The following is a 26,292-nucleotide window of genomic DNA, read 5'->3' on the forward strand; positions in this document are numbered from 1 at the left end:
TATTTTCTTCTTACTTAAAAATATTTAGAAGCACTGGCCTATACACATATCCTCTCGAGGACCAGGGTTCTCCACTCCTGAACTATGATTGAATTAGGGTTTTAAAATAGGATTTCAAATTAGAGTTTCAAACTGCAGTTTGGTGTTTAAAATTATGGTTTCAAATTAGGCAGAGGGTTTTAATAAGGTTTTAAACTTGGTTTCAAAATCGGGTTTTATATTGGGGTTAGGGTTTCAAAGTTTAAAACAAGGGGCAATTTCAAAGTGGGGTTTAAAACTTGGGTTAGGGTTTCAAATATAATTTCAAACTGCGGTTAGGGTTTTAAATTACAGTTTCAAATTAGTGTCAGGAGTTTAAAGTAGGTTTTCAAACTATGGGTGAGATTACAAATTAGGGTTAATAGTATAGTGTTTTAAACCCGGGGTTATTAAGGTGTCAAATTTTAGATTCAATCTATGGTTAGGATTTTAAATTAGGGTTTCAAACTAGGATTAGCACAGTTTCAAATTAGTGTTCTAAAATGGAATAAGGTTTTATTTTGAAACACTGTTTTAAATTGGTGTTAAGGTTTTAAATACAGTTTCAAATAGGTTCATATTTCAAATTACGGTTTCAAAGTAGCATTAGGGTTTAAAATTTGTAATTCAAACTAAGCATAAGGTTCAAAGTACGTTTTAAACTGTGATTAAGGTTTCAAATTTGGGTTTCAAACTATGGTTTAGATTTCAAACTAGGGGTAGGCTTACGTTTTTTTTTAGTTTGTTACAACAACTGTAACACAACAATCAAACTGTTGCAATTCTAATTAATTTTGACCACAACAATGCAACATTTCCTTTTTACAAACTCAAATCCAATTCGTCTTTATTTTATTTGATGTTTTCTGGACACTTTTCAGTTGCTTCACAAAATAAGGTTCATGTAGTGATACTGATAGAAGAGCGACCTCGTGTGGTGTTTGTGTTGTAACATTAAGCGACGTGAATAGACGGCCGACGACTACATAATTTATAGAGCTTTAAAAACTATTGAAATAACAGGTTTTGCATTTTCATAATCATTTTCACAAAAAATAAACAACAGTATTTAAGGTAAGGATATTACGTACTGCAGTACTGTATATTGACTAGGAACTAATGTACATACGGTACTATAATCTCGGAGTATGTTCAACCCGGAAGCCAAAAACGAGATTGCTAACTAACTAGCGGTATAGCAAAAACGAGCCCCACCGGTTTTCTGTCACGGCGGCTCACTTCAAGTTAACTAAGTTGTCTTAAATGCCACAAAACTGCATGACAGCGTCCGCGTTGTTTTCGTGCGACCGAGTTGACGGCACTTCACGCGGCTGATGCAGCAAAAATGAGAGGAAGGTGAGTCAGAAGTATTCGGCCGCCTGGTTAAAAACGACGAGTTAACGCTAGTTAGCTTTCTGATAGCATTTGGTATGCTAAAGCCTCAAAGAAGGCTCTAGCTACCGATCACCATAATAATGGATGGTTTGTTTTCTAATATTAAACTCAAGGCGTTTAACCAAGTCAATAATTGCTCGTTTGATCCACGTCGAATTGATTAAATTGAGTGTTAGGTCAACGTGAAATGACAGTTGGGTTAGCACTAGCGTATATTGACCCTTGTCAGCGACTACAGTACTGTGCTGTCATCAAATACTTTGAAGTACAAAGTAGTTGGGTGTGCCTCTAGTTGTTGTCATCAACGACGCTCACCATGGGCGTTAACCTCTGTAGATAAACGTGTATAACACTGTCGTAGAGCTCAGTATGATCACCTCACCCACACATATACAGATAGATGGGGAGAATTAAGTCGTTGTTAATAATATATATCACGGCACTTTTACAAAAAAAAGTTATTTGGTTACGTGGAATTGTCATGCTGGATTTTATTTTTTTCGTTGTACAGATTATACGGTGGTGAATGATTGTAAATGTTTTAGCTCGGTCGCATTTATCACTAAAATGTGGCGTTTCAACAAGGATATTTCGACTTTTTGTATCCATCAGCTCAGGGTTCCTGCAGATCCTTAAAATATCTTAAAAGGCTCAGAATCAAATCATCCAATGAATAATTATGGCAACTTATGACAGGTGTCAATGATGGCATAATATAAAATGGAAACAAAAAGTCTTGTATTTTTTGCTTGATTTAATTGTAGGAACTCTGCAGCAACATTTATGTTAGCATTTGCCACCAAAACAAATCAAGAGGTAGTAATTTGCTATCTTAACTGATGTCTTGTAAATATAAGACGAATCTGGATTTAATGGACTGATTTGAGGACATGCTCATCCATTTAGAGCTTATTGGGTATAACATTAAGGTAAAAAATAAATCCCAACATAATTATTGTTTTGTATTTTTTTCCCGTATCCAACAAATGCCCAGAATCGTACACAATTGCAAATAATTGTATGTATTTATTTTTTATTCAAATTTACCTTGTTGCTGCTTTGAGGGAGGATAATGCTGTGAATCTGGTCGTGTTTATGAGCAAAGATCTTAGCGCTTTTTTTTTTTTGGTCACCTGTTACAATTTGATACCATAGATAAAAGCTTTACATAAAAGAAAAAAAATGCATGGTTGAGAGTAGACACATACTCGCTAGGATAATTAATTGCGGCAGCCATAGGTATAAATATGTGAATACAACATGGTCCTTTAAATTACCTATCTATAGCGGATGCCAAGCTAACATTGATGCTCCATTGTGTCTAAAGGAACTAGGGGTGTGAATTGCCTAGTACCTAGCGATTCGATTCATAGGTCACGATTCGATTCAATACCGATTAATCCCGATACGAATCTATAAATTGATTGTTGCTATTTTTTTTTTTATTACTCAAATTTAGAAAATAAGAATCAGTAAACTTGTACATGTACACTGTAAGATTTGTATGAAAATTTATTTATTTAGCAAAAAATTCAGGCTTATAACTGAGCCACTGCATTTAACAGGTTGCAGTCTGTTTCATGTTTGAACAGCACTGAAATAAAATATAAAGGCTTAATGTTCCATTAATATAACATTCTTCCATGCTTAATGTGTGAATCCTAGCCCTAAGTAAGATGTTTTGTTGAGTATTCCCATTAAAAAATTGATGTTTAAAAATCGATTTGGCCGCATATCGAATCGATTCGAGAATTGCGCGCTGTAATATTGCGATAAATTGCAGAATCGATTTTTTCGAACACCCCTAAAAGGAACCCTCTCCACATAGCTCATGCCTAATTGACACGCTTTTTATCCTGCTCTAGTCTACTGTCTTAAGTCTTTTTTGCTATGATGAGAGAACAGCGCAAGTTTGAAACACTTGACCGGTCTGTCTGTTGATGGCACCACAGCGCCGTTAACTGGCATTGAGGTGAATTGCGACCAATTTTGGAACTACTAGACAGATTTCCGTTGTCTAGTTTGCTCATGTGCGGTGTTGTCTGTATTTTCAGATTGTTGTTATTGTGACTAAGCTCTGTGTTATCATGGAGAAGCAGTGGCGGATGTGGGGCTCAGTGGAGCGTTGTACCCTCACTTTAGTCTCCTGGTCCTGGGGCGCCTGCCGAGTCTCCTTGCTGGCTCTGATCCTTACCTTCCACCTGTACGGCGGTTTCATCCTCCTGGCTCTCATCCTCGTCTCCGTGGCAGGCATCCTTTACAAATTCCAAGATGCGCTTCTCTACTTCCCCGACCAGCCGTCGTCGTCGCGCCTCTACGTTCCCGTGCCGACGGGAATCCCACACGAGAATGTGTACATCCGCACGAAAGATGGCGTGAAGCTCAACCTTATCCTGCTGCGCTACACGGGCGGGGACACGCCTCCCGGAGTGGCGGCCGCCAATCAGAGCTGCCCCGCATCCTCGGCGCCGCCCACCATTCTCTACTTCCACGGCAACGCGGGCAATATCGGCCACAGGGTGCCCAATGCGCTGCTGATGCTGGTCAACCTGAAAGCCAACGTGGTGCTGGTGGACTACCGTGGCTACGGGAAGAGCGAGGGCGAGCCCTGCGAGGAGGGCCTCTACCTGGACGCCGAGGCCACGCTGGACTACGTGATGACCCGGCCCGATTTGGACAAAACCAAAGTGATATTGTTCGGCCGCTCGCTGGGGGGCGCCGTGGTCATCCGCTTGGCGGCGGCCAACCCGCACCGCGTGGCGGCCATCATGGTAGAAAACACCTTCCTCAGCATCCCGCACATGGCGACGACGCTCTTCTCCTTCCTGCCCATGCGCCTGCTGCCCCTGTGGTGCTACAGGAACCAGTTCCTGTCCTACCGGCAGGTGGCGCTGTGCCGCATGCCCTCGCTGTTCGTCTCCGGCCTGTCGGACCAGCTCATACCGCCCGTCATGATGAAGCAACTGTACGAAATGTCGCTGTCCCGGACTAAACGCCTGGCCATCTTCCCCGAGGGCACGCACAACGACACGTGGCAGTGCCAGGGCTACTTCGCCGCCTTGGAGCAGTTTGTTAGCGACCTGCTCAAGAGCCACGCCCACGAGGAGCGCGTGCAGACATCTTCGAGTGTCACCATCATCTGAGGGAACTTTTTGACTCTTATTTCATTTTACTCACAATCTGTCAATGAAATTTTGTTCAGGGAAGGGAAACATTACTCTTTTTCTTGTGTTTCAGCCATGAATGCATGCATTTGTGACTCTTAATACAGTGCCTCCCAACCAGGCAGATATTTTTCATTTGAATAAAACCGCGCCAAACCAAAATGCCACAAAACGTTTGATGCACTGGTTTAATGATGTATCAGTACCTTCTGCCATCTAGTAGAGGATCATTTAATTACTCTGCTTGTCAGACAGAAAAATAAAGATAACTTATTTGTCGTAAATAAATATTTGGAACCAATTAAGTGAAAAGTGGATCACACACACAAATGTGCTGCAGCACACTGGTTGGCAATCACTGTCTTAATTGAGGTCACTTGCGAAAGATGATGACGTAATCTGTGGTCGCGTGATTATGGAGCGACACAGATTCGAGTTGCACCGACAGGGCAGCTCTTTAGTCCACCCCATAAGACTTGAAGTCTGTCACACTAGGGCTGAACGATTCATCTTTTTTCTTTGAATCCAAATTGCGATTCCAGACAACGTGATCGTCACAGCTTTGTTTTTTTGTTGTTGTTTTTTTGCAGTTCTCCTAACTGACCCAGATCTGTTGTATTGACTATCTCCCACATGAAGGCAGTCTCCCTTCTCTCCCGCCAAACTCACCAATCAGCTGAACTCACTCCAGAAAACAAATTAATTGCTCACGCTAGGTCCTTATAAGGTGAAACATATTAAATATATTAAGTATTTATAATATCAGTTGTTTGCATTTTTCTCTAAATCAGTGGTTCTGAACCTTGTTGTAGGTACTGAACCCCACCAGTTTTCTATGTGCAATTGAGCATTCACTGAGCCCTTATTTATTGAAAAAACATAACCGCCCCCCTCCCCAAGTTTAAAACGTGGGTATAGAATTGAGTGTTTACTGATGAACAAAATGAACAGGGAGAGTAGCCTTTTCATCGAATCTGGCTCTTTTCACCTTGTTATTTTTTTCCTCATCTCCGTGCAGTTTAAGGAAATGTTCCATTAGTTTTGCTAGCTAGCTAGTTGCGCTGGACTAGAACTGCTCAACTTGGCACTGCAAATCACGCCGTTAAGATCGCCCAACTCTATATTTATAGAGCACTTTAAAACAACCACCAATTTTTCTTAAGAGACCAGATACAAAGAAAACGGCAGAGGCCCCAATATTGAACCCTGTAGAACACCACATGTTCCGTTATAAATGTGAATTCATATTGCACATATTTGAGCATTTGCCATAGCATGATGATGATTACAATAATAAAGAGATCACATGACGTTTATTTGGATTTTTTTTTTTTATTACACCAATTTAGCTTTGCTAAAGGACATAATTTATTAAATGTATTTCATTAGGAGAATACATTTAGATTCTTTCTGCCTCTTTAATAGGAAATATTTACTTTTCACATTTAAATAACTTAAATTATGTATATATTTTTTTAACACTAATGTTTATATCACCATAGGTACCATTATGAATTATGCATTTGAGGCCATATTGCTGTTTCCATGTGAAACAAATTTGAAAAACAATTAACATGCAATCTTACATTGATGTATTAATCAAGCACTTTAAAAACAATCAAACAAACAATGTGGCTGCACACTACGTACTGTACATGGAGTAGAATGAACATGTACATTAAAATAAAAATTTAAATGTTTGGTTAAAAACTAAATGGATTTTTACATACAGTATTACACGTACTTGACGTGTATATGATTGAATTACTTAAACAAAAAAAAAAAAGACTTCTTTCCTCACACAACCTCTTTAGTGTCCTTACATTATTAGAGTAATAGCTTTTAATGGTATGATATTTGTAAATGTTAATGTACATAGCCTGATGCTTGATTTTTAAAAAAGTGAATTGAGTTGAAATCACAATTTCTGTCAGAAAAATCACAATTCAATTTTTTTCCTGAAATCGTTCAGCCCTATGTAACACAAAATTATGCACATTCATGTAAATACAATTTCATTCTTTCATGAGCATGAGGATGCCAGGAGTACAAGGGACCCCAAAATATTATTGAAATACAGTATACACTTGATTTTCTAAAACAAAAGTACTATTCTTGAAATATTAAAGGCATAACTTGACTCATTGAGCAATTTTCAGCAGCAAAAAGTTCATATTTTGTCCAGAATGAATTTGGTAACTTCATTATATTACATGTACAATTAATACCTTAAAATACAATTTTTTTTACCACTTTCTGTCAACTTAAGATGACATAACCTGTGCTGAGAAAATGGGTGATGACCAATCGTGGCTCAGTTTGCTGACCAAAGCCAGAAAACAGGTGAGCCATGATTGGTCGTTACCTACTTCCTCAGCACAGGAGATGTCATCATCAGTTGACAGCAAGTGGAAAATTTGGTTTTAAAGATATTCATTGTGCATGGAAAATAATAAAGTTCAAATTCATTCTGGACAAAATATTAACTTTTTAATGCTGAAATGGCTCAAGGTGTCAAGATTCCTTTTAAAATCTTTGTCCTGAAAACAAGCAACATCAGGAATGTTCTCTTTTTTTTTCAACCTAATGTTTCTTTTTCTTTTCTTTATCGCAGCATCACATCATTTTCATTTATTTTTCCCAGTGTGGCCCTGATACTCCGTAAAATAGCATCTTTCCTTCTTGGAATGGAATAAAAGCTCTCTCTTTTGAGTGCCAGAATGATTTTTTTTTTTTAAGCCTGATCCTCAAAGATTTTTGTTATTGTGGTGTTTGTCAGAAGTCTATCCAACCATTGGAATAACAATAGGAAGCCAGTCTATGCTGGAGGAGTGTTTATATTGAGCGCCCCCCCTAACATACATTTGGACGCATGCATATTGTAGCCTATCAAGTCTCCTATGAGTTAGTATTGATAACCTTAAACTGGCATTATTTTCCACTCATCTTTTAAGATCTTGTCACCCTCCCACAATGTGCCAAAATGGCTGCACTCCTTTGGAGGGCTGTTAATGAGCTAATTAACCTTTTCCCCCGATGTTTTCCAAGGGCGTCCGGCGGAGTTTGATGATTAAAAACCCCGTTGTCTGCTCTCGCTTTCAGAGTGCAGAACAACGAAGCCATTTGAGTGCACAGCGGAGCTCTTCAGCCATATTTTGTAAAGCCAACGCCTGGCGAGGAAAAGAGCTGCTAAGAATGTAATTACTAGTGTTCAATCAGTGTGTGAGCTTGTATTTATTTGTTCATCTTGCATCATAAAATGAGTTTTTTTTTCTGTTCTCTCCGACACATGTTCACACTGCACTTAATGCAGCACATTTGGTTGGTTTTCTTTCAGCTTGAGAGCTCACCTTTGCGGTTACCATGTTTTTTTGCTTTTCGCAGATTTTGAGAATTGCGTGTTGTTACAGCTGCAAAGCCAGTTTGAATGTGTTTGTTTTTATGAATAAATGAGTCAGTATTGACTGATGGAACTGTTCAGGAGTGCAAGCGTGTGTGTGTTGCTTTCAGGAGCTGGCATGTGATTGTTTTCTGTAACTTGCACTGTGTTGACTTTTTGTATTAAGACTTGACAAAGAGAAATTTCCTAAGCAGACATTTGAATGATTCATCTTCAGCTTGAAGAATGAATGACCATCTTTTCCCCCACCTTCACCATTTCTGGGTTTTTAGCCACTCGTCGCTTTTTTAAGCACATATTTTCACTTTGTGTATTCTGTGCTGTAACATGCAATAAAATTGATACATGAAATATTGCCATGTTTTCAAATTGATGAAATTATTCATGTAAGATCATTTTGTTTGGATGTTGATGCCACTTCACTTTTTATATTCAGAGAACTTTGTCGCTGTCATGTTTCTGCTCAATGTTTCAATTTGTTATTTCCTCTTTTTTTGGGGCGGTTCTAGCATATTATTAGAGTTAAATGAGTGTAGTATTGAGATGAGCTTTTTCTTGTAGCCTCATGCAAAAATCTCAAAAGCTTATCGCGTCCTCTGTAAAATCTATGCTGCAGTAATATTCAATTAAATTTTAGGAGAATTTAGCAGTATTGTTACCAAAAAAGTAGCAACATAATGACAATAAATAAGCAATGTTATGACAAAAAGTATTTTACAAAAATAATCATTGTTACAAAAAAGTTGAAATTTAACAAGAACAAAGCTGAAATGTTAGAAAAGACAAGTAGGAATTTAAAAAAATTATGGAATTATAAGAGATGTTAAAAGGGAAAGAAATGAATTTTGTGTTAATGTAAAAAAAAGAAAATAAGAGCAGTAATGTTTCAACCAAGTTAATTAATGAGAATAATGTAATTTTAAGAGACTGTCACTAATGTTAAGAAGCTCCAATTTTACGTTGATATGGGCATAATTTCATCATGTTGTTTAATATATATATATATATATATATATATATATATATATATATATATATATATATATATATATATATATATATATGTGTGATTTTTGTTTTTAATTTAATACATATTTTGCTGGCATCAGGCTGAAACCTTTTAAGTCATATTTTGGTAATTGTAATATTTTTCACAAATCTATACTGGTATTATTATTTGTTTTTTTTTGTTTTTTACAAATTATTGACCGATTTACAGTAAAGTGTTGAAAATGGCTTTCTTTATTTGATGATGCAATGTTGAACAAACATGTTGTTTTTTGGTGTCTCCTGAAGAGTGATGATTTTGGTGGTATAGGTTTCAGGCAAGCGCCAGCGATATATAATGTTGCAAATTTATGACAATATAATTTAATTTATAATTTAATAAGAGAATAACGCTGTAAATTAGGATATTATTTTAAATAAGTCTTAATTTTATGAATATAATGTAATAGTTAATGTTTCAAAAAATTAAGAGAATTATGAAAACTATGTTGTAATACTGTATTACATAGAATACCTTCAGATACGGAATAACAATAACAAACAATGACATGCTAACAGTTAGCATCGATCGTTGCGGTGTAAAAAGCAACAGATGATTGAACATAAAATGTGCAACAACAAATTTAATCTGATAATATAACAATACTCACAGGCATATATTATATATCTTCTATAAATAGTGACTAATATAACAGAATCTTGGAGAGTTTCAGTAGTGGTGGTAGAAGTCTATTTTTCTTCGTTTGTATACTGCCTCTTGGTGGTAACCCGGAACCCTAACCCTAACACCAGAAGGAGCAGCACAATGAATTGGATTGCAGCATTAAATCATGATGCACAAACTGTTTAATTCTTTACATTCGATTTAGTAACATTATTACTCTGTGCTCATGTACAATGTTAAGGACTGATATTTTTCCTGCAACAAATTAATGGCATTTCCACTTATTTCAGTCCGTTGACTTAACACAATGTAAAAAGTGGAAATGTATTATTATTATTATTATTATTATTATTATTATTATTATTATTATTTTTATTTTATTTTATTTTCTTTTATTTTTATTTTTTTTAAGGAGAGCTCAGTATTGTTCATTCGATTTGACATCATCATTGCTCTCCTTTAAAAAAAAAAAATAAATAAAAATTCTCATTTTTCTTTTTTTATATGTATTATTTTATAAGACCCGAATGAGCACTGTTTGAGGTCAGGGCCAGTTGAGGCAGGAAGTTGATGTGGTTAGCCAAGCAGAACAAGGACGGGAAGCGTCTCTCTCGCTCTCTCTCTCTCTCTCGCTCTCTTTTTTTTTTACTGTAAAAGTAATTAGACTGGAGAACGAATGTGAAACCTAATATCATCAGCCCACAGGAATTGGCTTCCAATGCCAGCGTGAGTGAGCTTGACAATGGCGGTTGTCCCGCATTTGGATCCCGGGAAAGGCCAGAAGGCTGTTGAGGCCCGATGGCTGTCCTGGCTTGTCCTCCTGCTCACGTTGGCGGTCATCACCTCGTCTTCTCTGTCAGTGCTCTCCTTGTACCAGCTGGTGGTCCTCAGAGCTGAGGTGGAGGGCCTGAAGTCCGAGGCGTGTCGCAGGAGGGAAGAGACCCATGGAGAGCAGGTCTTAAGATTTTTTTTTTTATCTCTCTCTTTCTCTCTCTATAAATATATATATAGCCGCCATGTGCTGCATGACTTGGCTGCCGAATTGGACACATAGATAAATAAATAAATAAATAAATACGCAACAAAAAGAAGACATGCACACTCGCTTCTTACATTTTGTTTTCCTTTTCTGTGTTCAGGATGTAAATGATGAGAGAAGCAGCCAGACAGATCCTCAATATACATTCACTTCGATGAGGAGGAGCAGGAGGATGGTCTCTGGAACGGACGCATCAGGTGAAACACAAGATCTTGAGGAAAAAGAGAAATTGTGTGTCAAAAAATTTCACATGCGCTTCTTGTCCCCACAGTTTCACAATCTTGTCTCCAATTGTTGGCGAACAAGAGCAGGAAAATCTTCAGGAAAGGTAAAAAAAAAGGAGTGGAACCTCTGAAATAGAAGACATTTTAAAGTCAGCTCTGCACACAATCAGTCTGGGCATTTTCCTTTTTTTTTTTTTTTTGCCATTTTGTCAAGAGTCACAATGTATAGATGATATCAGACTTTAGAGTATAAGAGCTACACTCAGAATTAACTTTGTGTGTGTTTTTTATTTTCTTGTTTTTTTCCCCATTAACCATTTTTTTTAAAATTATTTTACCACAGGCTGTCTGTATTATACTGCCCCCAGGTGGCCAAGACACGCACAACAGAAAGACAATGTTAGTCGAATTGAAGCATTTTTTTTTTAAATCAATGTCGGTTTTTTAAAAGTATAATATAATAGAAAAACCAAAAACGGATGAAAAGCATTTTCATTTATTTGTGACAAGCACAACCACTGTATGGATACAATGTCTAACTCAAGACACTGTACCTTGAATACTTTATAAAACATTAGCCTTCAGTTTTTCACATCCGTTTTGTGCAAACATGTTCGCCTGAACACCTCAATCAAGGGTCACCAACCTTTTTGAAACCGAGAGGTACTTTTTGACTACATATTAATGCAAAGGGCTACCAGTTTGAAACACACTTCTGAAATCCCAAATTTGTTTAAATTGCCTTTAATCATGCTATTACATTATTCATAATTAACGATAGTCAATTATGTGAAGAATGTAATCGTGTTAATAATTTCTCACAATAATTAGGAAACACCAATATGCATTTAAAATATATATATATCTACCAGTGTTTACGTTTTCAAATAGAAAATCACTGGTTAGATACTCTATTAGCGCAATATTAATTATGAGAAATGTGTCTTCTTACATCAGATTTTGCGCTGGAGCCATACACGGGCATCCCCTGGCAGATTGGCCTGAGGAGAGGGTCTTCGCTGGATGCTGTAGGGGACAACATCCTGGTCCGAGAGGAGGGCTTTTACTTTGTCTACAGTCAGGTTAGTAGCGCATGTCAATGTTATTCCTTAGTTTTACCACAGGGAGGCGCTGCTGGCCTGCATTGCAAGCCGATGGACTTTGCGGATGAGGAGATCACTTCTGCAGTCAGTGCAGAAAACGGTCTATGCAAATGAAGCATGCTTGTAAAATGAATATTTAATGATTCATCATTGTTAATGCATGATAAAACCCAGGTAATCGACCAAGCTCATACGATGAACACTTCATTATTTGCACCAATCTAATGTAATAAAAGTGTTCTGTCATTTAAAAAAAAAAAATCTCTATTAAGACACTAACTAATTTTTTATTGACACTTTCGCAGAATTTACATATATATATATATATATATATATATAGTTTTATGTGGTGATGGGTGAGTACCAGTAGTACCAGATAAAGTCTATTTTTAGTACAAAGTAGTAGCTCTCCAACACCAAAGACTACAAACAACTAGGAATGCATTGTAGCCAAACACAAAAACGTCAGAATATTTTTTATCTGATCTACTAGTCATCCTCTGGATTCTCGTTTGCATTTTTCACTACATCCTTCTAATAGGGACTGCTAATATTTAGGTTAACTTAGCTGAATGATGATGACAAATAAAGGAATAAATTAGCTTTACATGCTTCTTGACTATTTTGTTAGGGTACATAAGACAAAGAAGTCATGGGGAAAACGATTTAAAAATGTTATCCTGAGAAATTCACTTGAAATAACTGATCAAATTGATTAATCACTTGGCCTTACCATGGCAATAAACATATGTCATCTTGTTTGTACTGTCTTTATACATGCTTTGTTGCCAATGCCTGTTACTGTATTTTTACCCTTTCCTCATGCACAGGTGTACTACATGGACAGTAGGTTTGCAATGGGCCACGTGGTGATCCGCAGGAAGAGGACAGTGGTGGGCGACGAGGCCCAGTATGTGATCCTGTTCCGCTGCATCCAGAGCATGGACAGCGTGTTCCCTTACAACACATGTTACACAGGAGGTGCGTTGTTATTATAATTTACTATGTGCTTTGTACACCGTCTTTACAGCAGCAGTGCGTCGCGTGCTAAGCAGCGAATAGCAATGCCAGTTCAAGGTGTGAAGTGTGCTGACATTCCCCTCAGGTGTCGTTAAGCTGGAAGTCGGTGACCAGTTGGAGCTGCTGATCCCCAGGTCCACTGCCAACGTGTCCCTGGATGGAGATGCCACCTTTGTCGGCGCTGTCAAGTTGGTTTAAAGCCTCTCGCCTTAAATGAGGGCAGAGGGAGCTGTAATTCTGGTGACCTTTAAATGCGACAAGAGGGATTTTGACATTGTATGAACGTTGACGATTGTTTTATGATGTGGTATCTTTTTTTTTTTTTTTTTTTACCATTCCCTTTAATTCATAAGATAACATGTCACTCAATTTAAAATATAAAATGAGAGAGCTAGCTAGCTAGCTAGATAGATAGATAGATAGATAGATAGATAGATAGATAGATAGATAGATAGATAGATAGATAGATAGATAGATAGATAGATAGATAGATAGATAGATAGATAGATAGATAGATAGATAGATAGATAGATAGATAGATAGATAGATAGATAGATAGATGGATAGATAGATAGATAAAATAAAACATTTAGCTAGGTCATTGTAGCATGCATATTAGGATATGCAATGTGGGTAATGCTGGCATTTCATTTGTCCATTGGTGCTACCTTAAAATAAAATGTAATCCGTCACGCTCGCTCGCCATCATCAATTACACTCATCATGCTATATATATATATATATATATATATATATATATATATATATATACAAGAGATATTGATAACATATCAATTAACAATAATAATAATAATTATTATTACTAGGATGGGTGAGTACAGATTCCGGGTATCAGTACTCACCTTACTGGGCCATACTGGCCTTATTTGAAGGTATCGGTAATCATGGAGGCTACGGATACCAGCTACCGATACCAATGGGGAAAAAAATAGAACATTAAGTAAGTCCTCCTTGGCGCTACTGTGCTGGAGATCGCCGAATCATTGTCAGAAAGAAAGGTTTTTGTTCACATTTTTTTGTAATTGCTTTAAATTCAACTTTAAGCACTATAGGATTCGGTTGCAGTATCAGTGTGTATTCAAAGAGCAAGAAATACTTGTACTGGTATCAGGAAAAAAAGTGGTATCCAACATCCATAATAAGTATATAACATTTTTTATAGGAACCAAAAAAACACATCATGATGATAATAATAATAATAATTAATATTATTATTATCAAATTAATTAATTAATAATAAATTTTCCTTAATTTACATCAGTTTATCACATATTCATAGTATCAAATTAATAAAATAAATACTACTAATCAGAAACTTGTTTTCATGATTTTGACTTTCATTCGATTTGAATGCACTGATAAATTTATTCTGCCTGACACACACTCTATTAACTCTTTCACTGCCACTGACGTTTAAAGACGTCAAGTAAAAACCTACGCTTCACTGCCAATGACGTCAAAAGACGTCATCCAATGATTTTTTTTTTTTTTTTTTGAAACGGGTAGAGGAAACCCTCCCGCATGTCTGGTCAAAGTTTCAAGTCTGTCTGTTGTGCCTAAGGACTATTTTTGGCCCCTAGAGGGCAGCGATGACTCTCTTTTGACAAGATCGGGTGGGCGTCAGTAGAGGCGGAGCTAGAGCGTCGAGCAGGAGATGAGAATGGAAGACAAAGGAAAAATGGCGGCCGGTCGCGAGGAGCTCACACCCGAGACGTTTTTTTCAAAGACCAAAAGCATCGCTAAAAAAGCACATTGTTGATGACATGATCATCATAGATGATGAAGATGAGGGTGACTCCGTGGTTGGAAAGCATTGACGCGGCAGTAGAAGACGTTAGATGGAGCTAGATGGAGGAGGGAACGGGCAATGGCGAGCGTTTGCAAGCAGCTCTACACTTACAAGACGAAAGGCATCGACCAACGCTAAAATAGTGCATTGATGACGACGGTGATCATACTCGATGATGATGAAGGTGAATCCGAGCTTGACGGCGAAATTGGAACCGCTGACGCGGCGGCTATTACGGTGTCGTAACGCGGAGCGCAACCGAGCACGCACAGGCGGACGTTCGATCGGACGACGGAGAGTGCCCCGAGTCCAATGCATATTCATCGGAGAAGTGTGTACAGTCTGCTACTTGCTTTTTATTCCCCGGAAAAAAAGGCCGTCAAGAAAGTGTAACGTTTGCACGCAAAACGGACCAATGTGAAAGTGAAAGTAAACTGTTGTGCGAGTCCAGCGGCGTCTCCTTGCACGCAGGAGAGCGTTACAAAAGGAAAAACTGTATTTGAAACATCCACATAATTGTAAGTAGTACCACAGTTGCACATATTTGGAAATAGTTTGCGAAATTGTTTTGTCAAATTGTTACACTGTTGAATGGAAATAAACGTATTTTGCAATCAAAAAACACTTTTTCATTGTTGGTGAAAGCGTTTTACAGAAGTAAAGCACTATTTAGGTGTTAGTGGCATCATTCATGGACAAAAAGAAGTGTACAATTCACTAGAGTGCATGAAATAACATCGTTTCACAAAAAGCTCTTTTTCTCCGTTTTTTGTTTCAAAAGAGAGAATTTCGGTGAAAGTAACCATTTTCTATTGTTGATTACTGAAGAACGGAATAAGGTAGAAACAAACTTTTTTTTTCTGATGAAAGCTGAGAGTCCAATCTTTCATTTGGTAGTATGTGTGTTTCCATAGTCCAAACACAACATTTTCTGTGGACCTTGAAAGATCACTCAAAATGCTTAAATCGGCTGGCAGTGGGGACAACCCGTTTCTGAAAACGTCTGGCAGTGAAAGAGTTAAGGCCATTTGGTATCGCTCTTCCTGTGCCTTCTATTTTTGACTTTCTTCTCCCACTCCTCCTTCACACCACAAGTCTCTCAATTTGCCAAATGGAGTCATGACTCCCAGGGCACGACGCCTTAGTGAGGCGACCGCCCACTGCGCTTTGTCGAACTTTGTGCTCGTTTGGATACAAGTCGAGTTGATGCAGGGGGCCTTTTAACTCTTTCACTGCCAGACGTTTTCAGAAACGGGTTGTCCCCACTGCCAGCCGATTTAAGCATTTTGAGTGATCTTTCAAGGTCCACAGAAAATGTTGTGTTTGGACTATGGAAACACACATACTACCAAATGAAAGATTGGACTCTCAGCTTTCATCAGAAAAAAAAAGTTTGTTTCTACCTTATTCCGTTCTTCAGTAATCAACAATAGAAAATGGTTACTTTCACCGAAATTCTCTCTTTTGAAACAAAAAACGGAGAAAAAGAGCTTTTTGTGAAACGATGTTATTTCATGCACTCTAGTGAATTGTACACTTCTTTTTGTCCATGAATGATGCCACTAACACCTAAATAGTGCTTTACTTCTGTAAAACGCTTTCACCAACAATGAAAAAGTGTTTTTTGATTGCAAAATACGTTTATTTCCATTCAACAGTGTAACAATTTGACAAAACAATTTCGCAAACTATTTCCAAATATGTGCAACTGTGGTACTACTTACAATTATGTGGATGTTTCAAATACAGTTTTTCCTTTTGTAACGCTCTCCTGCGTGCAAGGAGACGCCGCTGGACTCGCACAACAGTTTACTTTCACTTTCACATTGGTCCGTTTTGCGTGCAAACGTTACACTTTCTTGACGGCCTTTTTTTCCGGGGAATAAAAAGCAAGTAGCAGACTGTACACACTTCTCCGATGAATATGCATTGGACTCGGGGCACTCTCCGTCGTCCGATCGAACGTCCGCCTGTGCGTGCTCGGTTGCGCTCCGCGTTACGACACCGTAATAGCCGCCGCGTCAGCGGTTCCAATTTCGCCGTCAAGCTCGGATTCACCTTCATCATCATCGAGTATGATCACCGTCGTCATCAATGCACTATTTTAGCGTTGGTCGATGCCTTTCGTCTTGTAAGTGTAGAGCTGCTTGCAAACGCTCGCCATTGCCCGTTCCCTCCTCCATCTAGCTCCATCTAACGTCTTCTACTGCCGCGTCAATGCTTTCCAACCACGGAGTCACCCTCATCTTCATCATCTATGATGATCATGTCATCAACAATGTGCTTTTTTAGCGATGCTTTTGGTCTTTGAAAAAAACGTCTCGGGTGTGAGCTCCTCGCGACCGGCCGCCATTTTTCCTTTGTCTTCCATTCTCATCTCCTGCTCGACGCTCTAGCTCCGCCTCTACTGACGCCCACCCGATCTTGTCAAAAGAGAGTCATCGCTGCCCTCTAGGGGCCAAAAATAGTCCTTAGGCACAACAGACAGACTTGAAACTTTGACCAGACATGCGGGAGGGTTTCCTCTACCCGTTTCAAAAAAAAAAAAAAAAAATCATTGGATGACGTCTTTTGACGTCATTGGCAGTGAAGCGTAGGTTTTTACTTGACGTCTTTAAACGTCAGTGGCAGTGAAAGAGTTAATGGATAAATGGAGACAGAGTTGCAACCATTAGCGGAAAGAGGACTGTGATGCTGTAAGGCAGAAGACAAGGCCCGGGGTCAGAAGCCATTCTTCATGAAACGCTAAGAAGGAAGCGCTTTCAGAGGAGAAGCGTTCGTCCCCTTTGGAGGCAAAATGTGTCAAACATGATATAAAAATGCCCCGACCCACCCCTCTTTCGATTCGCCTTTGTGTGATTCCATGGCGACAGCTGGCATGTTTGGCGGAAGCTCCTGTCATTGTGGACTCGACATACAAAAGAGAAATCAGCATCTGACCGGGGAATCAGGAAATGAGATCTGCTGAGTACACATGCTGACACCGACTATGCATTGGAAAAAACACAAGACAGATACACAAACACAAAGGTTTTTATTGTTACTGAAAACGAATGAAATAAAAACAGCACAAAAAAAAATCATGTTAAAGTAAGTAAAAATAATAGTTTCAAAATAACAATAACTGAAACTGAATTATCTGTTTACAAAGCTAATTAAAATGATAACTTTTCTTTCATTCAACATTTTCTTTCCTGTAAGGGAAATCGGTCCAATTAATTATTAAATCAATAATTGTTAATGATCAAATTAATAATCAATTGACTCAATAATTAAAGGAGACTCAAATTTAATATTCAAATTACTTTTGAATCAGAACCTCGGAGCACCACATCTGTTTTTGATAGTTTTATCAGGACAACAGATGAGAACCTCGTTGAATCAGTCATTAAAATGAAGGCTGTGCCCCTTTTATGAATTTGTGAGTTCTTTGTTCAGTTTAGAGGTTACTATAAATTGATGAAACACAAACACAGTAAGCAAGGTTTTGATTTTCGTGCACGTTTATTTTCTAACCTATGTGAGAAAATCTATTTGGAACTTAAAAGACGCCAAACTCTAACTCCTGTGATAGCAGTGTGAGGCAATAAAACAAGAACTAATCAAACTAATATGGGACCCACATTTAACCTAATTGTTTAACCCAATTGGAGGCACCAATTTGTACAATCTGGTTAATGTCTGCAAAGTTGCACTTACAAATGGTCTGGTGTTGGTCCAAGACGCTGAATAGCCTGGATTGGAGGGTCGCCAAGCCGTTGTTTGAAGAAGAAGATGACGAGAGAGAGAGAAATAGTCCGGCTGGGCAGCTGAGCCTCACGGCGAGGGAAGGTCGACCTGTTGGCTGCGGAGAGACCTTTTCGGTTGGGGCCTCAGAGCACCGCTGTTAGCGCTGCGATCCGTTTAGCCTTTGCAGGGACCCAAAAGCAGTGTGTTTCACTGTGCCTGTCGCCAAAAGCGATGGCTTTCGTGAGTTTGTCGCATGTGATGTATATATATATATATATATATATATATATATATGCAAACATTTTTTATTTTTTTTATTTAATTTTTTTTACAAACCCACTACAGTATTCAAACTAAACAAAAGCTGAATTTGCAAAGCAAAAGTCAGTACCAAAAAGATAAATAAAACTACCCGCCCCCCCAAAAAAATTCAAAGCTATTAAAACCTTGACATGCACATACACTTAAATTGTGGTATTGTACAGCTATATTATTTATATCAGCCATATCAAAAAGGCACAATCTAATGTGACCCAAGACCTAGATTTAAAATGAACTTAAAGTGGGAGAGTGATAATGTTGACTTTTAAATTATTTTCGAAGCTAATTAAATTAAATTAAATTAATATTATTGATCGATGTCTAAGCCATGTAACGCCTATTTACAGCATGTGTTTCGATGAAGTAAAGTATTTCCACAGCAAAAACAGCTGGAGCAGATTTTTGTAATTTTACATTTTTCACCACTCTTGACACTTTTATTGATTAAAAAGTGGCCGTCAACAGCAGTAGCGACAAGGATGTGCTCATGCTGGAGTAACAGATTTTTTTCGAGAGGATATCAAGCTCCATATTATCACACCACTCTCATAACTACAGTTAGCGACGACATGCTCATGCTCGGTAGCACAAATATGCGCATGCGCAGCTGTCAAAGGTAAGCTACTCAAAATGTCAAAAACTCTCGGCTGCATTAATTAAAATACTTTACTGTTTTTAATTAGTCGTCAATATTTAACGTGACAGTAGGCGTTTAGTGGTTTGCTAACGTTACTGTAAAGTTTCAGGCAAATGCATTTGAAAGGTTGTGATTAGCGTCTCTGGCTAACATTAGCGCCAATGCTAAAGCTAACACTCGGGTCACCCTAGGAACAAGAAAAGTATTCTACTTCGTACAAGGAAGGTATTCTTTCTGGGACTCGTTTTTACATATTTTTTTGCAAAGATACAACAATCACCTTAGGACAGAGCTTACACAACACAACAAGTGTCGTGGCTGGTCCACTTACGTGGTCACTCACTAAAGTAGATGACTGATAATTGTCATGGCAATGGCAGGGATATTATTGTCCTTATTTTCTTTTTCTTTTTTTCTCTGGAGAGCTCAGTATTGTTCATTCGATTTGACATGTCATCATTGCTCTCCTTTTTTTAAAATATATTTTATATATATATATATATATATATATATATATATATATATATATATATATATATATATATATATATATATATATATATATTTTTTTTTTTTTGTATGTGGGTGAATATGTGTACGTGCGTGTGTGTGTGCGTGCGTGCGTGCGAGTGTGTGTGTATTCATTAGTTCACCTAAAACCTATTAAAAAAAATCCCATGCTAATAATATAATATAATAATAAATTGCCAAATGCAGAAACATCAATGTAAGTTATCACGATGTGGTGGCTCTCGCTAACAGGCAGAATTAAGTAACCAGAATTAGGTTAAAAAAATTCTATATACGTAGACCATGTTTCTATAAATTTTGATATTTGGTTTTTATTTGAGGCAGATATTTTTTCCATTAAAATGTGATTCATGAGGAGGTTAGACCATTGATCGATATTCAGAGTTTGTTTATTTTTCCAATTAACAAGAATTGTTTTTTTTTGCGATAGTAAGGGCTACAAGTGTAGATTGAAATTGTTTATGTGGTAAGTCAATTGTTGTTAGGTCACCTAGCAAACACAAGTTTGGAGATAAAGGTATCCTACAGTCCAAAATAGCGGAAAGTTTTTCTAAGACTTTAGTCCAGAAATACATAACCGGAGTACATAACCATAAAGCATGAACATAAGTTTCTGTAGTGTTTTGTAAGCATTGGAGACAAATGTCGGAGTCTGAGAGTCCCATTTTCTTCATCATATATTGAGTAATGTATGTTCTGTGAATAATTTTATATTGGATAAGTTGTAAATTTGTGTGTTTTGTCATTTTAAATGCGTTTTCACAAACTTGAATCCAAAAGTCAGATTCCGGTGCTATAGACAAGTCTGTCTCCCATTTCGAGATGGGTAAAGACATTTTATCAGTATATGAAAGTAACTTATATATTTTTGAAAGTTTTTTTGTTGTTGTCGGAGAAATTGTCCTTATTAGTGAGCCACAACATAAGAGGTGTGCTGTCTGGTTTGGCAATATTTTAGACGATATGCAATTTCTACACTTGCTATTGCTTTAAAGTTTGAGGAAAACACTGTAAAAGTTAGCAACTATAGTTCAGTAGCCCTGTCAGTTGTATAACAGACAGATAAAATGAATGTTAACCTCAAATTTACTAAAACGACACTGCTTCACTGTGCATACATGTATGACATGTTTGTTCCATGTACATACTCGTATTTGGGGATTACTTGGATCTGCTGCAGGCAGCCCAAAGTAATCATGCTGATCCAGAGCTCTCCAGTCGGCAGCATCGGCATTTGGGTTTAACATTTAAAGATGGGCTGAGGATTTAATCGAGCGACAAAACTGGATGTTGTGAGCTTGTCGTTCGGTAAAATTTTCAACCGATCCAGCCTGAGATCGACGCTAATTATTTTTGATATGGAGCGGGAGCCGTGTGAGGGGTTTTATTTGTTTTTAACAGCGTTATTAATCTCTTCTCCGCCTGAATATAAGCTGATCTATAATTCAGACGGTTGAGCCTCGTATTGGAATGAACTCATGTTGAAACTGCGGCCCTATTTGCACGGGAGGAAATTAAAAGTTCAGCTCTTCATGTGTGTTGCATGTTTCAACTTTGCATCCTTTTCATTCTCAGAGGAAATGTTGACACACTGAGAAACAAGTCAATATATACAGTGGTGCCTTGATTTAAAAGTTTAATTCGTTCTACTATTGTATCTCAAAACAATATAATCTCAAATCATCATTCCCCATTGAAATTAATGAAAATGCAATTAAACCGTTCCAGCTCCCCGACAAAAATATTAACTAACAAGTAACTTTTTTTTTTAAACAGAAAAATAGCCCTCTACATTATTGTACTGTACTTCATAATCCAATAGAGTCTATAGTATTAAACAGTTTAATTGACATTATAATTTCATGCTTGAATTCAACTGGCCTCCTTGAGGTGTGTGAACCTTGGCCACAAGGGGGCAGTATAATACAGACATGTACTGTAAATAATACACAAAATTTTAAGAAGAAGGTCTCTATACAAGGCACTGAATGCAGTAATTGTAGTCGTTTTTTTGTGGGGGGTGGGGGTGGGGCGTAAATCACATATTCACATATTTTTGCACTCTTTCTGTTAGGCCCTAAAATGCCACAAGGTGGAGCCAAAGCGACATCTAATAGGAAAGTATTGATGTCAAGTAAGTATTGTTGAAGTGAGCCACTTGAGTGAGATGTAGTCTGAAATTATTTTAAAGTGCTTTGGGATTATAGTTTGTGGTGCAGTATATTTACAGTTTAAATGATAAAAAGTGTAGTGGGGGGTGCTATTTGCAGCCTGGCTTTCTTAGTTTACTGTAGTGTGGCCATCATTGGACTTTATAAAAAATGAAATGGTTTCTCATTGCCCCCTGCAGGAGATGAATGAGAGCCACTTGTCAAGCTCTCCATCTTGCACTTTACTCTGTTTTATGGCTCCAGGATGGAGCGCTGACAGACCACACACTTAAAGGCTGAGGGAGTCTGTCCGGAGTCCCTGTAAATATTGACTGCATCTCATCCGATGCCCTCCAACTTTATCCTTACTCGTGAAAATAACAGCACTCTATCTTTCTGGTGCACTTTTTAAAAGTTGGTTTATTTTCCCATTGGCAATATACGGAAACACGCAGACAACAAAAAGTTCATGTCAGTCATTAAAAAACTTCACAATTTGAAATTTGAACAGAAAGAGCAACTTTATCCAGAAGGAACATTCACAGGGGAAAAGGATGTTAAAGGGACATATATATTGGAAAATTGACTTTTTAATTGCTTGTATGCAAACAGGTCTCTGGAGTTCCTGCACTCTTGTCAAGTGTGAAATTACGCACCTAGGTAAATCTTTTGTCATGTGCTTTTTTGGTAAAACTTGTCTCCATTCATTCATACATTCCACCCTACCTGTTAAGCAACAGAAGTGCTTCTTAACTTGAAAACTCTCCTCACTCAGACACAGAGTTTCTCCACCCATGTCATGACCAACTTAGCTGGGGGAAGATCCAGAGCCACTTTTGAGGCGGCTGTCTGACACACGTGTTTGTACAACTGTCCAGTGACAAACGGGTGAGTAGCAACCCAGTTAACTTCAAAGCGCAGATTGGGACATTGGGAAGGGGTTAGGGCCCCGGTCATGTAACACTGTAATCTACAGATAGCAGAGGAGGGAAACTCACACTTGATTGTCATTGTAGCAAAACACCAATAGGCATGAGGACAGGCAAATGTGCTTAAGCAGAACTTGTGGCTGAATGAGAAGAGAGGGAAGGTCGAGGCAACGAGGGTCGGCAACAGTATATTAATCCACAAAATTGTGCTGGATAATCTTACATGGAGGCGTAGCCATCAATCTGTCAATGAGCCAGTGATCAGGAGAGCCTTATATAGGTGTGGCTGACGGGCAGAGTGGAGGGCTAAAAACACTGGGAGAGCACAACGACGACTAATGGCATCGAATTGTGACACAGTCAGACTAAACTGACTGAAACACTATCACGAAGAGGTCTTATTATGCACCTCCGCATCCCATCCCCCACTAGTGCAGAGCCCCTGCTATCATGTCAAAGCCACACGATAAGCAGAGCTGCATTGATGTTTGTTTGACAGCATAGATTAGCTTCAGCTAACAGTGTGTGTTTCTGGTAAACGGGGCCTCATTTATTCCTCAGTGAAGTTGGAGTGTGTTTTTGTGCCACTTACATGCACTGCTGTCTCCACAAGCGGGTATACAGTCACTTGCATGAGACAAAAATTATATAATTTTAGCAAGATAACACATTGGGTGTTCAACGTTTGCTGTAGTTTTTTTATTTTTTATTTTTTTGTTACAGCATGTCATTAATCTAGGTGTGTCTTGCCATTGTCGCCGTGGTTACTGAGGTCAGGCACACCTGGATTTATCAGTTTGTCCACTCATGAGAGACAGGAAATGAAGGAGTGGTATTGAGTTCAGGAAGTAGTGAATTTATCCTGTATTTGTCACTTGATCAATACACTCTGCAATGCCCCCTGGAGGTTTGGAGGTTTATAGCTTATGATTGTACTTAAAAAATATATATTTTTTTTAATCTAGTACCAATGAGTGAGGCAGATTTTTTTGGTGCATTTTGTGTTTCTTCTTTAATCACATTTCATAGGGTTGATTCTCCTCCTCCATTTTTACTATGTCCTTCCTCTTGGCTATGTTTGTTCTACTGATGACCAACAGACGCAGTTAGGGAGTAGGAATGGAGAAGGGTCTTAAGGGGATTAGAATAGTGGGCAAGGGAGGCTAATGTGGTGGTGGTTTGGTCTGGTCTTGTATTTTGTCCTCTGCACATCTGCTCCTCACTGCTCTTTTGTTTGCCCTTTCTGTTTTAACTACACGCTTTCCCTTTCACTCTATTGTTTGACCGTTTGTTTGACTCCCCTCCCACCCTCTGTCTCACACACGCACACACATTGAATTGGCCTGTGTCACGCATTGCCACCAAGCACTGGCGAGATTTGATCCTCCTCCTCTTTCATATCTACAAAGGAGTTTCAAGCCACCGCTGTAAAGAATAAAAGCCGTAAAATTAGTATATAATGAGAGAGCAGGTCTAGATTCAGGAAGAAAACACGACGGCGAGCATGGCTGGATGCAGAACACAGTGAAGGCAGCATGCATGGAAGTAACCTAACATGCCGAGAGACACTTCGGCTAAGCAAAGTTGTCATACTAAAAGTCATTGCACAATTCTATATGACAGAATAAAGCCTATATGATAAAATAAGAGTGACTAGACAAACGAAGACAGGCACATAGCAACTGATCACATTATCATCTTATGGAACATAGTAACTGCATAACACTCGCCAAACTAAGAGTGGCTAATATGGCTAAAACATCATCGCCGCATTATCATTATATAGGACATAGTAACCGCATAACACTCGGCAAACTAAGATTGGCTAATATGACTAAAACACCATCACATTATTATAAAGGACATAGTAACTGCATACGCATAATGCATCAATAACACAATGACTAAATGGCCAGAATAAGCACAATAACCCATCATAAAGGACATAATAACCGCATACGCATAATGCATCAATAACACAATGACTAAATGGCCAGAATAAGCACAATAACCCATCATAAAGGACATAATAACCGCATAAGCATATCACATCTATAACAGAATGACCCCATGACCCAAACCAAAACGCAGTCATAACAACCAGCCACCGTTTAAGGTGCCTCTGACGAACGCCCCAAAAATTCTAGCTAGCTTTTCCTGATATATATTTTTTTCTCTTGCTGAAGCCTGGTGGTTTTATGCTTCCACTGACTGCTATTTTTAGCTTTTTGTAATTTCCTCCACCTTGTCTCAGGCCTCTAGGTCCAGCTGAAGAAAAACATCCCCAAAGAACGTGGTAAAGAGACACAAATTTGTAAAGTTTGTCTTCTCTCTGGACTTCAAAATAACCCCCTCCCCTCTTTGGTTCACCCAGAGTGGCACACTCCCCACCCCTACCCACTACCAACCACCTCCCCACCCCTCTCTCCCTTCTCTCTGAGTCTCTCTGATGGGATGTCAGTAGAGGATTGGAGCTCATGAGAGTGGATGTTGGAGGGAGCTGCAGAGTTTTTATTCACACTCACCGCATGTCAAAGTGTTTTTTGTGCTGAGGCCTCTCGGATGCTACCGCTTATTGGAAAGGAGCTCATCAAGAACTGAAGGATGCTGTCACATTGAGGTTGGTTTGTGTTTGTTTAACTAGTGCATGTTTGTTAATATTCATTTGGCCTTATTGCTATAATTAAAATAGTAAAGCTATTACATTACTTCCTCTCACTTGCCAATGAAGGAATGACTTTAAGTGTCCATCGTCTACCAACTGGTCCTTTTCTCCCTCTTTGTCTCACTCAGTCTTACGAGCTGTTGTTTGCCTTGAGATGCCGCTGGCAGCCTTAAAAAAAGAAAAGCAAAAAAAAAAGGAAACCAGGTTTTCATTGTGCACACAAACACTACAAAAAGCCTGCGAGGCTATCTATGAATGCCACCTGGGGAAATCATCCCACTCTCAGAGGACCTCGTCAGTCTGCGCTTGTATGATGCTGTGTAAGGAGACGCACAAGAAACAAGAGAAGTGATGTAATGTGAGGAAGTAGAAACAAAACATGGGGCCGATAGGAAAAAGGGTCTGTGTTCTTTACGGTGTTGGAGAAGAACATAACTCTGGCTGTGTGTCACCACACCAAACTCTGCTTTTGTTTCACAGGAGCT

The 26,292-nt window shown here is 38.4% G+C and overlaps 3 protein-coding genes across 4 annotated transcripts in view; all 3 read left to right on the forward strand.

The window, feature by feature from the left end:
• The first annotated feature begins 1,157 nt into the window (after positions 1-1,157).
• abhd13 (abhydrolase domain containing 13) lies at positions 1,158-8,332 on the forward strand. 2 transcript variants are annotated; one of them, XM_077580602.1, is made up of 3 exons: positions 1,158-1,374; positions 3,279-3,385; positions 3,468-8,332. In XM_077580602.1, exon 3 carries the CDS (start codon positions 3,501-3,503, stop codon positions 4,554-4,556), a length of 1,056 nt encoding a protein of 351 aa, XP_077436728.1. In that variant the 5' UTR covers positions 1,158-1,374; positions 3,279-3,385; positions 3,468-3,500; the 3' UTR covers positions 4,557-8,332. The 2 variants fall into 2 exon arrangements, with proteins under 2 accessions (XP_077436728.1, XP_077436727.1); XM_077580601.1 differs by lacking the exon at positions 3,279-3,385 and having other exon boundaries at positions 1,160-1,374.
• A 1,987-nt stretch (positions 8,333-10,319) lies between these two features.
• tnfsf13b (TNF superfamily member 13b) lies at positions 10,320-13,787 on the forward strand. Its single transcript, XM_077580150.1, has 6 exons — positions 10,320-10,604; positions 10,789-10,885; positions 10,960-11,016; positions 11,870-11,994; positions 12,846-12,996; positions 13,121-13,787. The coding sequence occupies exons 1-6, from the start codon at positions 10,392-10,394 to the stop codon at positions 13,231-13,233; spliced, it is 756 nt and encodes a 251-aa protein (XP_077436276.1). The 5' UTR covers positions 10,320-10,391; the 3' UTR covers positions 13,234-13,787.
• Positions 13,788-25,622: 11,835 nt separating this feature from the next.
• myo16 (myosin XVI) overlaps positions 25,623-26,292 on the forward strand; it is a 119,248-nt gene continuing 118,578 nt past the window's right edge. The window contains exon 1 of the mRNA XM_077580306.1: positions 25,623-25,762. The gene's annotated coding sequence lies outside the window, so the exon portion shown is untranslated. The remainder of the gene's footprint in view (positions 25,763-26,292) is intronic.

Source organism: Vanacampus margaritifer, chromosome 11, assembly GCF_051991255.1.
Source record: "Vanacampus margaritifer isolate UIUO_Vmar chromosome 11, RoL_Vmar_1.0, whole genome shotgun sequence".
NCBI lineage: Eukaryota > Metazoa > Chordata > Actinopteri > Syngnathiformes > Syngnathidae > Vanacampus > Vanacampus margaritifer.

Excerpts from the sequence above, each read along its gene's own strand:
- abhd13 (XM_077580602.1), top strand. The coding sequence starts at position 3,501 with ATGGAGAAGCAGTGGCGGATGTGGGGCTCAGTGGAGCGTTGTACCCTC.
- tnfsf13b (XM_077580150.1), top strand. The coding sequence starts at position 10,392 with ATGGCGGTTGTCCCGCATTTGGATCCCGGGAAAGGCCAGAAGGCTGTT. Across the intron at positions 10,605-10,788 it reads AAGAGACCCATGGAGAGCAG|GATGTAAATGATGAGAGAAG; the intron begins GTCTTAAGATTT and ends TTCTGTGTTCAG. Across the intron at positions 11,017-11,869 it reads CAGGAAAATCTTCAGGAAAG|ATTTTGCGCTGGAGCCATAC; the intron begins GTAAAAAAAAAG and ends TTCTTACATCAG.